Source organism: Helianthus annuus, chromosome 13, assembly GCF_002127325.2.
Source record: "Helianthus annuus cultivar XRQ/B chromosome 13, HanXRQr2.0-SUNRISE, whole genome shotgun sequence".
In the NCBI taxonomy this organism is placed as follows: Eukaryota; Viridiplantae; Streptophyta; class Magnoliopsida; order Asterales; family Asteraceae; genus Helianthus; species Helianthus annuus.
In genome coordinates, this window is record NC_035445.2 from 67,604,665 (window position 1) to 67,616,811 (window position 12,147).

The 12,147-nt window shown below is 38.8% G+C and overlaps 2 protein-coding genes across 2 annotated transcripts; one reads left to right on the top strand and one right to left on the bottom strand.

Annotated features, from left to right (window-relative positions):
• The first annotated feature begins 5,548 nt into the window (after positions 1–5,548).
• Positions 5,549–9,811, top strand: LOC110898040 (ABC transporter F family member 1). The gene is made up of 6 exons (XM_022144778.2): positions 5,549–5,776; positions 5,883–6,113; positions 7,283–7,356; positions 7,435–7,645; positions 7,737–7,971; positions 8,484–9,811. The coding sequence occupies exons 2-6, from the start codon at positions 5,883–5,885 to the stop codon at positions 9,539–9,541; spliced, it is 1,809 nt and encodes a 602-aa protein (XP_022000470.1). The 5' UTR covers positions 5,549–5,776; the 3' UTR covers positions 9,542–9,811.
• A 1,348-nt stretch (positions 9,812–11,159) lies between these two features.
• Positions 11,160–11,754, bottom strand: LOC110902757 (auxin-responsive protein SAUR50-like). The gene has a single exon (XM_022149176.2). It carries the CDS (start codon positions 11,710–11,712, stop codon positions 11,290–11,292), a length of 423 nt encoding a protein of 140 aa, XP_022004868.1. The 5' UTR covers positions 11,713–11,754; the 3' UTR covers positions 11,160–11,289.
• Positions 11,755–12,147: the final 393 nt, after the last annotated feature.

Consider the following 12,147-nt stretch of genomic DNA (forward strand, 5'->3'; position numbering starts at 1 on the left):
TTTATGTTCTTACTTTATGATTTATCATATAAAATCTATGTTAATTTATTCCATTTTTGAAAGAAAGGAATAAGTGACTGTGACTGTGTTACTCCGCGTTACCAGCGTACGTAGCAAATCGAAATTTATTCCAATTTTTATGTTAATGAACTTATGTTATATTTTTAGTTCATAAATTGCAGGCTAGCAGTTTTGTTGATGAAAATCAAAATCCGCTCCCATGATCTTCTACTTACCATGCAGGTGAACATCTAGATCCAATTGTTGTTTCAGAAGTCAAGGCCAAAAGAAAAGTTAAAAAAGAAGTCAATGGTGTGTATCGTTGTTTCCACAAATCAACTCGATGTGTTTACAGGGGCGGACCCACATTGGTGCCACCGGGGTCCCCGGACCCCAATCTAGTTCAATCCTTGATAAGCCCATTTTTCTTATTTTTTTTAAAATCTAGTTCAAACCTCACTTTAACTCGACCCGAAGGAGGACCGACCCGAAAATGGACCCCATTGAAATAAAATCATGGGTCCGCCACTGTGTGTTTATGATGACATTTGAAGACTTTAATGCTATGGCATAGTTCCAAATGTCAACTTTCTAATCGGTTCAAGGTCATGAATTATATTGTGCAATAAACGGTTCAAGGTCATGAATTATATTGTGCAATAAACTGTAACACCTCGAATTTTTGCGTCCAATAATGTGTTAACACGTGTCATTTGATTACACGTGGCATTTGTATTTAATAAAGGACTAATTTTGACAAACCTTGAAAGTATGTAAATTCGAGGGTTATAAATGTCAACAAGGGTAAATATACTGTATAGTAACCCTAAATAAATGCTTGAACCTTCAAACGAATGTATCATAGATCGTACGAAAGCAAAACACGAAAGGAAGTGAGAGATTACAAGCTATAGGGGTTAACTGTGTCAACATGTTTAATTATACCTCTGAGTGACCCTTTAACGTTCCCAAGGCTTTGTAACGGAATTATACACTCACTAAAATATAATATATAAATTTCGCGAAGTTTCGTTATGAAACGAGAAAGTTACGATCGAATTCGTAGGAGAAGGGTTAAAAGCGTCAATAATGAAAGTGAAGGCTTTCTGAATAAATTAATAAACTAACCGGGGACTTAACAACGCGGGTAAATAACACGAGGTCCTTAGTTGTAATTAACCAAGGGCCAAACCGCAAAGTTACCCCTTCAAACCCGAAAGGTCAGGTAAATCATTACGAAGGATTTCGTTATTAATTACCAGGATTTCGTAATCATTTCAAAAGATTTAAAATTTCTGGAAACCAGGCCTCTCGCGACCCGCGTGATGGTTATGGTTAAGTTGAGGCGGGCCGCGAGCCTTCTCTTTTACACGCCTGATATTCAAATCTTAGGCGACCCGCATTAAAATGGCATGGAACTCCCATGCGGGCCGCGTGGGACGCCCAGATGCAGAAAGTTGTAACATCTTGCCTTTTGAGCATTATGAACGACCAAGAACCAATAAATGAGGCATGGGTGCCCCCTACTCGACCCATAATCCTCCAAGACACCTGCCATTCATCCAAGGGCACTTGTAGACCCTTGTGTGATGATCTTGGACCATGACATTGGCTATAAATAGCAAGGTTATGTCCATAAGTTCATCACAACTCAAAACACTTCTATCTGATCATTTCAAGAGCATCCAAGTCTTCTTCTTTGCTCTACAGACAAGTCTCAAGCTTCTGTAAGTGATCTAACCCTTTGTGGTTTCACATTTCCTTAGTAAATAGCTAAAAACCAAACCGTCGTAACTACGGTTTGACTTTACAATAAATCAGTGATGGTTCAGTCTTACGACGAATCAAAGATAGTTATGAGTTGGTATTTACGTGAGTAATAAACCCCTAAAAGGGTTCCCTCTGATCACCACTCTAACTATGTCAAATATCGAGTCAAGCGCGCACATAAAAAGTCAACAGAAAGCTATTTTGCCGTTTTGTACACAATCTGTAATGTATATGTTATGAAACCTGTTTTGACACTTATAAAACATGATATTAAGTATATAAACCTGTTTGCGCTCGTTTGAATCGACCGTTTGCTATATTGACCCGGTTCGGAGCCGAATATCGCAAAAGTTTGCCTTTTGCATTGACTTCAGTTCTGACCCGTTTTAGTGAGGTATAGACATACCTTAGGACTCTCTTAGGACCAGGTTACATGATGGTGCAAACCTCTGTGATCGGTTCATGAGTTATCCGAGTCTTTTACGCATTTCCGTTAATCGCCTAAAAGTTGACCGTAACGCCATTTTGAAAATAAAACGAGTATTTCGGACACGTGAACGGACCAGAACCTTGCTTATTAAATTATAAGCATGTCCTTAAAGTTTCACGTCAATCCGAGGTCTAGAATGAGAGTTATGCTAAATGGCGCATTTAAAGTAAACTTTAGTAATTAACGGCGCAATTAGCATAACACCTATCTAAACCAAGATTTCGTCACCAAAACTTTTACCCACTGTATTAAAATAATATTCTGGGAATTTTAAAGATTTTTAATAATTTTTACCTCGCTCATAACATGCGGTTATGGCTACGGTTCGGTAAATACCGAATATGCCATTTTCGGCCAAAACATGAGTTCTACAAGGTCTTTTGACCCGATTCCAGTTGCTACTGATTTTAAATAATAAATAAAGTATTTTAAGCTTTATAAGCTGTTCGGGAAACTCAGATTTCCAGTAGAACTCGAAAAGCTCTTTTAAAAGTCTTTAAAATGACCAAAAAGCCCCTACGGGGCATAATATTAACTTAAACTCGTTACGGGCATCACGGAAGGTATCCTACTGATACCACAACCTCTTTAAGGCGTATTGACTTAGGAAATAAGCGTGAGACTCTCATGGTTAACCGTTTCGCCTATGGCGCGCACGGTTCGGCTTATGAAACTAGTTTTCATAATTTAGCCGATACGGGTCAAATTATATTATTTGAACCCCAAAATCCAGAGTGTGAACCATAAACCCATATAAAACAAGTCTCTGAACTTGTTGGGTCAGAATCGCACTCCATTCTCGGTTTTCGCCTTTTCACGCGATTAAACCGTATTCACATATCGGAACCAACCGATCTAGGCTACGGCCATTATAACGACTCGTTAGGATTCTAAGAGGTTAATTAAAACCTTCGTTCCATATTAGTATCCCCAGTAAAAGCTATCGGCGATTTAATCAAATTAAGGAAATATACTTGCAAAGGTAAATACTTTAACTTATTTCCCCTATATGGGCTTGGGTTACGGTATATTAATACCGCTTGATTGAGCATTATATTCTTCCATCGCTTAGGTGGTTAATTAAATAATATGATCGACTCATTTAAACAGTTTTGTTTCTTAAAAGCCTTTGGGGGGTTTAATGACCGTTGTCCCGGATATCCTTGGCATCATTTTACGAAATGGCCACGACCATCGACATCCCGGTGTAGGCGTACACCCGGTATATATTGTCGACATTAAATTAAAAGACGTAGCCGTTGGTTTTTATACTACGGTTTTACGTAATGTGGTGTGTCTATAAATATTTAACCCGGCACGACCCGGGTTACTGAACGCATAAAAGAACATGTAAAACGTTCACAAGATTTTAATAATTTTCCCAAGTTATAAAAGAGTTTGTGCCTTGTGCATTCAAATCAATTTTAATAAACATTTTCAAATGTGTCAGTTGAATGTATTTACCAGTGTAAACTGACGTATTTTCCCCAAAAAGATTAAGTGCAGGTACTATACGAAATGGGCTGGTATAGGCGTCCTAAGCATCGTACATAGTCTCGCAAACTCGATGCTGCATCTGAATGAACAATAATTAATATTTTTGATCCGCTGTGGATATATTCAACTTCTGTAATACATTTGATATTACAACCAGATGTTGAAGTTTATATATTTATCTTAAGCTTCCGCTGTGCATTATATAATTGTGTGGTTTGACTATATTGTTGCCAACATCGTCACAATAATCCCCCACCGGGCCCACCGGTGAAACACGTGGAAATCGGGGTGTGACATAAACCTTTCATGAAAAAGGCTTGATCCGCCGCGAAGCACATAATTTAATTTATTAAATTCATACATTGGATAACCAATGGACACTTCAATCAAACAACAACTATTTTAACGATTCTAGCCCAAATAATATATATTATATGATGGGATACTTAGCAATCATCAATTACTATCTGACTATGTCAAACAAAACATCTTGTTATGTAATGATAAAGACCAAATAAAAGAACCAATGCATTGACGTGTTCAAAATAGTACATCGTTCAACATGGAATGTGATAAACACATGAAATCACCAAAACGATCAAGTACTTAGCAAATCCATGTCAAATGTACTTACAACATATTAAATACCAAATTAAACCAGACCCTAGGTCTGGATGCAACCATTAAAGATCTACCTATTCATCATGATGATGGAATGTGAATTCAGGAAACGTAAGGTATGAATTGAGTGAAAGGATACTTTGTCACCCACTAAAGTTCCTAAGCATCTTCTTCATTCCTTTGCTCCCCAATATGAGTAAATCTAAAAACAGACAGGGAAAACTCTTAAATATCCGTCCAAAACTATGCAAAACCACCAAGCACCGTCAGATGAGCATAAATACGTTGATTCTAGTCACTATTTACGTTGGTGTTCTTTGTTTACAGCCAAGGAAACATAAGATAATGCTACCCGGTGTATTTATGCCGGCATATTTATTTTCACCAGGTTTGCTTCATTTAACCTTCACGTTCACCTCCTCCATGTTCGAGGTTGAATCTCTGAGTATGTATACATCCTTCCTCGTTAGCCTACACATATAAAACTATATCACACAAAATCATTCAATTCGACATGAAATTACAATTAAAAATGCAGTTCCATATCCATAACACTCATACACACAAAGCATACATCATCGCCGACAACAACACCCATCTCTCTGTTTCTCTCTCTGGAAACCCCTTCTTTTTGTTTCTACATCTAGAAAATCATAACGTCGTATATTCGCTGTCGCCATAGACGATCAGAAGAATAAGCAGACGAAACCACACAAGGTCACCATAAAAAAGAAAAGGATCTGAATAAAGAAAGAGAACAAGATATAAAGTAAACCATGACAATAAAATTATATTTTGTAAATAGTATATTAATGAAAAAATGTGACTTAGGGGCGCTGTTTGACAACTTCTGTATGGTTAAGTGCTGAACGAGTAAGAGGTCTAAACCATTAAGTGCTGAACCGGTAAGAGGTCTGAACCATTAAGAGCTAGTATAATGCTTAACCATTCAGAGACAAATATCTGACCAATTCAAATTAGAGGTCTTAACCATTTACATTCAGTATAATGATTAAACATTCAGAAGCAAATGTCTGAACCATTTAAATATTTACTCACGAAACAGACTGTCTGAACTATTAAATACTAAACTAGTAATAAAAAGATTTAAACAATTAAAACACTCATTGAAAGGTAAAGAGGTAACAAAACTAAAAAATAAAAGTAGGTATGGATACCTAGATTGGAGTTGAGGGTACAAGTACAAACGAAGATACGACACGTGTAATCCGAGTCTCCAAACATCCCATATAAAAAATCGTAAACCCCCCTTTGCTCATTCTCCTCTCAAACCCTCCTCCTATTTCTGAGGCCTCTTCTTCCTCCTGCTCACATCCACCACACATCGGCCGTTAATTCACTCCGCAACCCCCAGATCTCTCACTTTCCGATCTCAAGGTACCCCCGATCTGACCCAAACTCACCTTCTTTTACCGTTTCTTTTGTTTTAGATGATATCTTATTATTATTAATTCTGATGATATTGTAACGTTGTTTGTTACAGATGGTGTCAGATGCGAGCAAGAAGAAGGCGCTACAGAAGAAGGCGGCCGCCGCCGCCAAGAGAGGAGGTAAAGCAGCCGCCGCCGCCACTTCCGCTAAGGCGGCGGCTGTTGGTACGATGAACGGCAGTTCCAGCTCGGATAATTTGTCCAATGGGATGGGGAATCTTACGATCTCTGACCGTACTTGTACTGGTGTTCTTTGTTCTCACCCCTTGTCTAGGGATATTAGGGTATGACTATTTTTTGTTTAAATTTGGGGTTTTTCATTTCATTTTACATATACTACTTTTTAGGGTTTGCAGTTATAGGGATGATGATTCTTTAAGTCATGTAAGAAATATTGTGATGTGTTTTTTAATAAGTTAAATATCATAGGAACCTATGCAGTTAATGCGGTAAAATATCGGATATCGGTCACGGACCGATATTTGAGATATAGTTTATCTCGGTGAGATATCAGTGGGATATCGGTAATATTAATATAATGAAGGATATCTATATATAGCAATTTAACACAAATAATTCAGTGATATAACGGTGATATATCAGTCATATCGGTCAAATATCGGTGATATATCGGTCAATATCGCCGATGTTATCGGTACTGATATTCTGACTGATATTTGACACCGATATTTTACTAGGGGACCAATATGACCGATATATCACCGATATTAACTGCACAGACAGGAACATGGACTATTTAAGATTTAAGGCTTTTTTCGATTGGTATGATTGTTTGTACTGTTAATTTCTTTTGTAATTGATCGTAAAACCCTTTATTATTTTGATGAGAAGTAGACGGTAGACGGTTGTTTGTGTTAAGATTTATGATTTCTTTTTTTGTGGATCCTATTTTTACAGTAGTAAGTTCGAGTGCTTTATTATGTTTGGTAATTTGTTTTGGTTTAAACCTTGGTTGAGGGATTTTTTTTAACAAATTTGTTATGTTTTAGAGTAATTATGTTTTCTATTGTTGTCGATACATTGCTGGTTTACCTGTTGAACTTCAATAACTAGAACAAGAATAGTTCTATCAACATGTTCACAGTTTTGCGTATTTTCTAAAGTTAATTATATCTTTATTTCTTCACCATGTTTGACAATTCATGTCTTTATATAATGGTATTATCGATTTTATGAAACTTTTTCAAATATATATCATTGTTTGATATCGCCTTTAATACTTGGCTAAATATATCTCAATGTTTGGTATCACTTTTACCGAACTTTTGGTAAAGATATATCAAATGTTTGGTATCACTTTCACCGAACTTTTATCAAACATATCTCTATGTTTGGTATTACTTTATTAACCTATGTAACTGTAAATATGTATACAATGTTTAAGCGCCCCTTTTGACTAAATTGTAACCCACTCTTTAAACCGTGATCGCAGATCGAGTCTTTGTCCTTAACTTTCCATGGGCACGATCTTCTTCTCGATACCGAGCTGGAGCTTAACTACGGGAGGTTCGTATTTTGCACCAGTTTTGGTATGTTTTTTGGGATTTATTATATTCATTTATTAATTAACTTATCATTTTCCAGACGTTATGGTTTGCTTGGGTTGAACGGCTGTGGGAAATCGACTCTTCTTACTTCACTCGGATTGCGCGAACTTCCGATCCCCGAACAAATGGACATATTCCATCTCACAAGAGAGATCGAAGCTTCTGACATGTCGTCGCTTGAGGCAGTGATGAATTGTGACGAAGAGAGGCTGAAATTGGAAGAAGAAGCCGAACGCTTAGCTGGACAGGTTCTAACTTTTAACATAACTAAAATATAAGTTTTAGATTTTTTTTTTTCTTGAGTAGTATGTAATTTAGTTAATTTGTTTGTGGGTTAAGGATGCTGGTGGCGGTGAAGCACTTGATCGTATCTACGAACGTTTGGATGCTATGGATGCATCCACTGCGGAGAAACGTGCTGCTGAGATTTTAAACGGTTTGGGTTTCAACAAACAAATGCAAGCAAAGAAGACACGGGATTTTTCTGGTGGTTGGAGAATGAGAATTGCGTTGGCGCGTGCTTTGTTTATGAACCCAACTGTTTTGCTGCTCGATGAACCCACAAATCATCTTGGTGAGTTATTGTTTTTTTTTTCAAGATTTTAAAGAAAGATATTAGAGTAAAATGCCGTTTTCGTTCCTGAGGTTTGACCAGTTTTGTGACTTTCGTCTAAAGGCTTGTTTTTTCGCATCTGGATTCAAAAGATTTGAAATCTTGCCATTTTCATCCGGCTCGATAACTCCATCTATTTTTCTCTGTTAAGTTGGGGGTAGTTTTGTCTTTTTTGCTTTGTTAAGGGTATTTTGAATACTTGTACATTATGCTAAATGCTTGTACATAAAGTGAAAAAGATCAAATTGCTCTTTTAAGTTAACAAAAAAGACGGAAATACCCCCGTGTTAACGGAGAAAAACAGATGGAGTTAGCATGCCGGATGAAAATAACAAGATTTCAAACTTTGTGGATCTAGATGCGGAAAAACAAACCGTTCGACAAAAGTCGCAAAACTGGCCGGGACGAAAATGACATTTTTTACTCAAGATATTAAGCTCATGTTTCAATGATGTGTTTTGAATGGATTGTAGATCTCGAGGCCTGTGTCTGGCTGGAAGAAACGTTAAAGAAGTTTGAGCGGATACTCGTTGTTGTGTCGCACTCTCAAGATTTCTTGAACGGTGTATGCACTAACATTATACATATGCAAAGTAGGAAACTGAAGATGTATACCGGTAATTTTGACCAATACGTTCAGACCCGTTCGGAACTCGAAGAGAATCAGATGAAGCAATACAAATGGGAGCAGGACCAGATCGCTAACATGAAGGAGTACATAGCCCGGTTCGGACACGGGTCTGCTAAGTTGGCTCGACAGGCTCAGAGCAAGGAGAAGACGTTAGCCAAGATGGAACGTGGCGGTCTAACCGAAAAGGTGTCGCGCGATAAGGTTTTGGTGTTTCGGTTCGTTGATGTCGGCAAGCTTCCACCACCTGTTCTTCAGTTTGTTGAGGTTACCTTCGGTTACACACCCGATACCCTCATCTACAAGTCCATCGACTTCGGTGTTGATCTCGATTCCCGTGTGGCGTTGGTGGGACCGAACGGAGCGGGTAAGAGTACGCTTCTAAAGCTGATGACAGGGGAGTTGGTTCCTCTTGACGGCATGGTGAAGCGTCACAACCATTTGAAGATCGCGCAATACCACCAGCATTTAGCCGAAAAGCTCGATCTCGAAATGTCGGCTTTGCTGTATATGATACGCGAGTACCCGGGTAACGAAGAGGAAAAGATGCGGTCAGCTATCGGAAGGTTCGGGCTAACCGGAAAAGCCCAAGTGATGCCGATGAAGAACTTATCAGACGGTCAAAAGAGCCGTGTGATTTTCGCGTGGTTAGCTTTCCGACAACCACAAATGCTGCTTTTGGACGAGCCGACTAACCATCTGGATATTGAAACGATTGACTCGTTAGCGGAGGCTTTGAACGAGTGGGACGGTGGTATGGTGCTGGTGAGTCATGACTTTAGGTTGATTAACCAGGTGGCGAAGGAGATATGGGTGTGTGAGAATCAAACGATAACGCGATGGGAAGGTGACATCATGGGATTCAAAGAGCACTTGAGGAGTAAGTCTGGTCTATACGATTAGATCATAGTGTCCGCATAAAAGGTGTGTTCTTATGGACCGGCATGCTGTCGTGGGACTATGAGATAATAGGATGTGGAATTTTAGGGGATCTTGAACTTTTTTCATCCTTTTTCGGACACCTGTTTTTAATTTTTAGTTGCACTATATTTTGAATTTTGTTTTGCCAACAAAGAACATATCATATGCCTTCGGCTTTCGTACTTATATTGCTACAATTTTATTGAAGAGTGTAATACGTACTTCTATGTTTATTTGAATTTTGTTTGTTTATTGAGCTCTGTTTTCTATTCATACGTCTTTGAACATTTGTAATAGCTCGAGCTGTGACCGTGAGAAGTAGCCAAGCCCTTGGTTTAGAAAAAGCGCGCCTGAGGTGCAAATCCCAGCATCTTATGTAGCCCGAGGCGCAGGTTGTACAGAAAGTGCAGCTGAGGCGCACTTTTTTGCTGAATAAAACCACTCTGAGGTGCGCGCCTCATGTACATGACCTATTTTTGTGCAGCAGGTTGTTGTAAATCGTGCTTTTCAGGCTGTCCATGTATGGAATTTCAGTATTAAAACATATATACAGCTTATTTGTGTCTAAACATCAGGTAAATGATCCTAGAAACCTATATATTATATAGAAAACTTATATAATCGTCATGCGTCTCGCGTACGAAAAGCCCAGCGCTTTTGCGCTCGTCGCTTTTGTGCGCTTGGCGCCTTTTAAAACTAAGACTAAGCCAAGCTTTAGTCTAGTTGAGTGGCTCAGTTTGTGCTTGGCTTGACTCGTTTGAATCAAGCTCTAAGATTAGTCTGAATTGGTTGTGTCTAGTTGAGTGGCTCAGTTTATGCTTGTGGGCTCAACTCGTCCAAGATAGAAGGTATGTTCTCGGAACAGGAGTAGATGGTCGAACGGGGAGCCGCACAGACTGCTGGTCTAGTTATGTGCAACTTGACAGTCTTTATTTGAGCCGGTAGGTTTTGAATCTTTGATTGATGACGGTTGGAACATAATTATTGTTGCATACTCAACTTTTCAGCTATACTTGGTTATTTCATCTCTTTCCAAACTGATTCATAACCCGGCCCGGTACCACCTTTGAAACCCGTTTGACCCGGTTCTAACCCGGCAGTTTGTATACTGGTTCTGTATCTCATCACTGAAACCGGTTTAGACCTGAACCGGTTTGACCAAACCCGGTTCCAACCCGACAGTTTGGCGGTACTGGTTTGGGCTCGAACCGGTTTTGCCACAAACCGATTTTGACCAAAGTTGACCAACCCGGTTTGGTTTATAACCCGAACTGGTTTTTCAAAGAAAAACCCATTTTGTACACCAAGTTGGACCTTGTTGATGGGCCTAATACATTACTGGGCTCAAGTTTCCTTAACAATGAAGCTTTCTGTCGGCTCTTGCTGGGCCGCGGGTTAGGTCCTTTTCTATAAATGGGCTCGAGTCTTGAGTAGCTTTATCCTGATACCATTATTAAATATTAACCATCCATGCATGATGCATGGTATACAATTAGCTTGATATGGGCTACTATTAAACAATCTTGGGCTGGACTCAAAACCCAAACATTGTTATATTTATTTTCATGTTTATTTGTTAAGAAACATAAGACAAAGCAAAAGATCCACTTTAATGATGAGCATACATAGTACAACAATTTTTATTCAATGATATAAACAACAAATCATTTGAACTACAAAATCATCCTTAATTTTGAATCCTATGCAACTTGATCAAACCGAAATTAAATTCAGTAACTTTCCACTATGGTGTTACATGAACTCCAACCGACGGCATCATCTCCTTGACCCGATTCTCTTTGGGCCAACATCCACTCGAGCTCACTGGGCCTACATGGCACCACAAGCGCACCCTCATGGTTAAACCCATACTCCTCGGCTGCTCTCTCCAACAATCTTTGAAACGACGGTTGATCAAGATATGCTAACGGAACCACAAACCTCCTTTCTTCCTCATCATCGGATGCAATCACCGCAAAATGCCCTTCTTTCACATCTTCAGGGACCGTTTCTTGGCCCGGCCCAAAACTCATATTCCTCGGCCCCCAATTCTTGGCTTGTAGAAGACTCTTTTGAAGCTTCTCTATAACCACTTTAAGCTTTAAAATCCCATTATTTTTCTTTGCAAAACTTTGTGTTTTTAACTTACCCATTTTGTGTATTCTCTCTTTTTGACCAAACAGTTTGCATTCATCATTAGTTTGACATCCTTTTTATAGGCTACTTGAGGAAAAGACTAGCTTATCATGTATTTCACTATTTGTGTGTGTGTGTGTGAATGAAGGTGTAACAAGTGCATGTGCATGGTAACAGCCCATGAATGAAGGGTCATTGTTTGTGTTGAGTCACATCTATCCGTTATATTTCAACAAATTTAATGATCTCAATCTAAGGTACATCCAAATTGAAAGTATAAACCCGGCCCATCGGTCTTAACCCAAAATTAGGGGCCGCAATTAGGCGGATTAGTTTGTGCAAATTGGATAATCAAGTACAAATTTGTATGATTACATACACCAAACAAATGAGCGCCAAACACAAAGTGGAGGACTAAAGTAAATCATGTAGGGGCGTAAATAAGCTGAGCT

What these genes read in the sequence shown, in the direction of transcription:
- LOC110898040 (XM_022144778.2), top strand. Translation starts at nt 5,883, where the DNA reads ATGGTGTCAGATGCGAGCAAGAAGAAGGCGCTACAGAAGAAGGCGGCC. An exon ending in CTGGAGCTTAACTACGGGAG is followed by an intron (nt 7,357 to 7,434) that starts GTTCGTATTTTG and finishes ATCATTTTCCAG; the next exon opens with ACGTTATGGTTTGCTTGGGT. An exon ending in TGAACCCACAAATCATCTTG is followed by an intron (nt 7,972 to 8,483) that starts GTGAGTTATTGT and finishes AATGGATTGTAG; the next exon opens with ATCTCGAGGCCTGTGTCTGG.
- LOC110902757 (XM_022149176.2), bottom strand. Translation starts at nt 11,712, where the DNA reads ATGGGTAAGTTAAAAACACAAAGTTTTGCAAAGAAAAATAATGGGATT.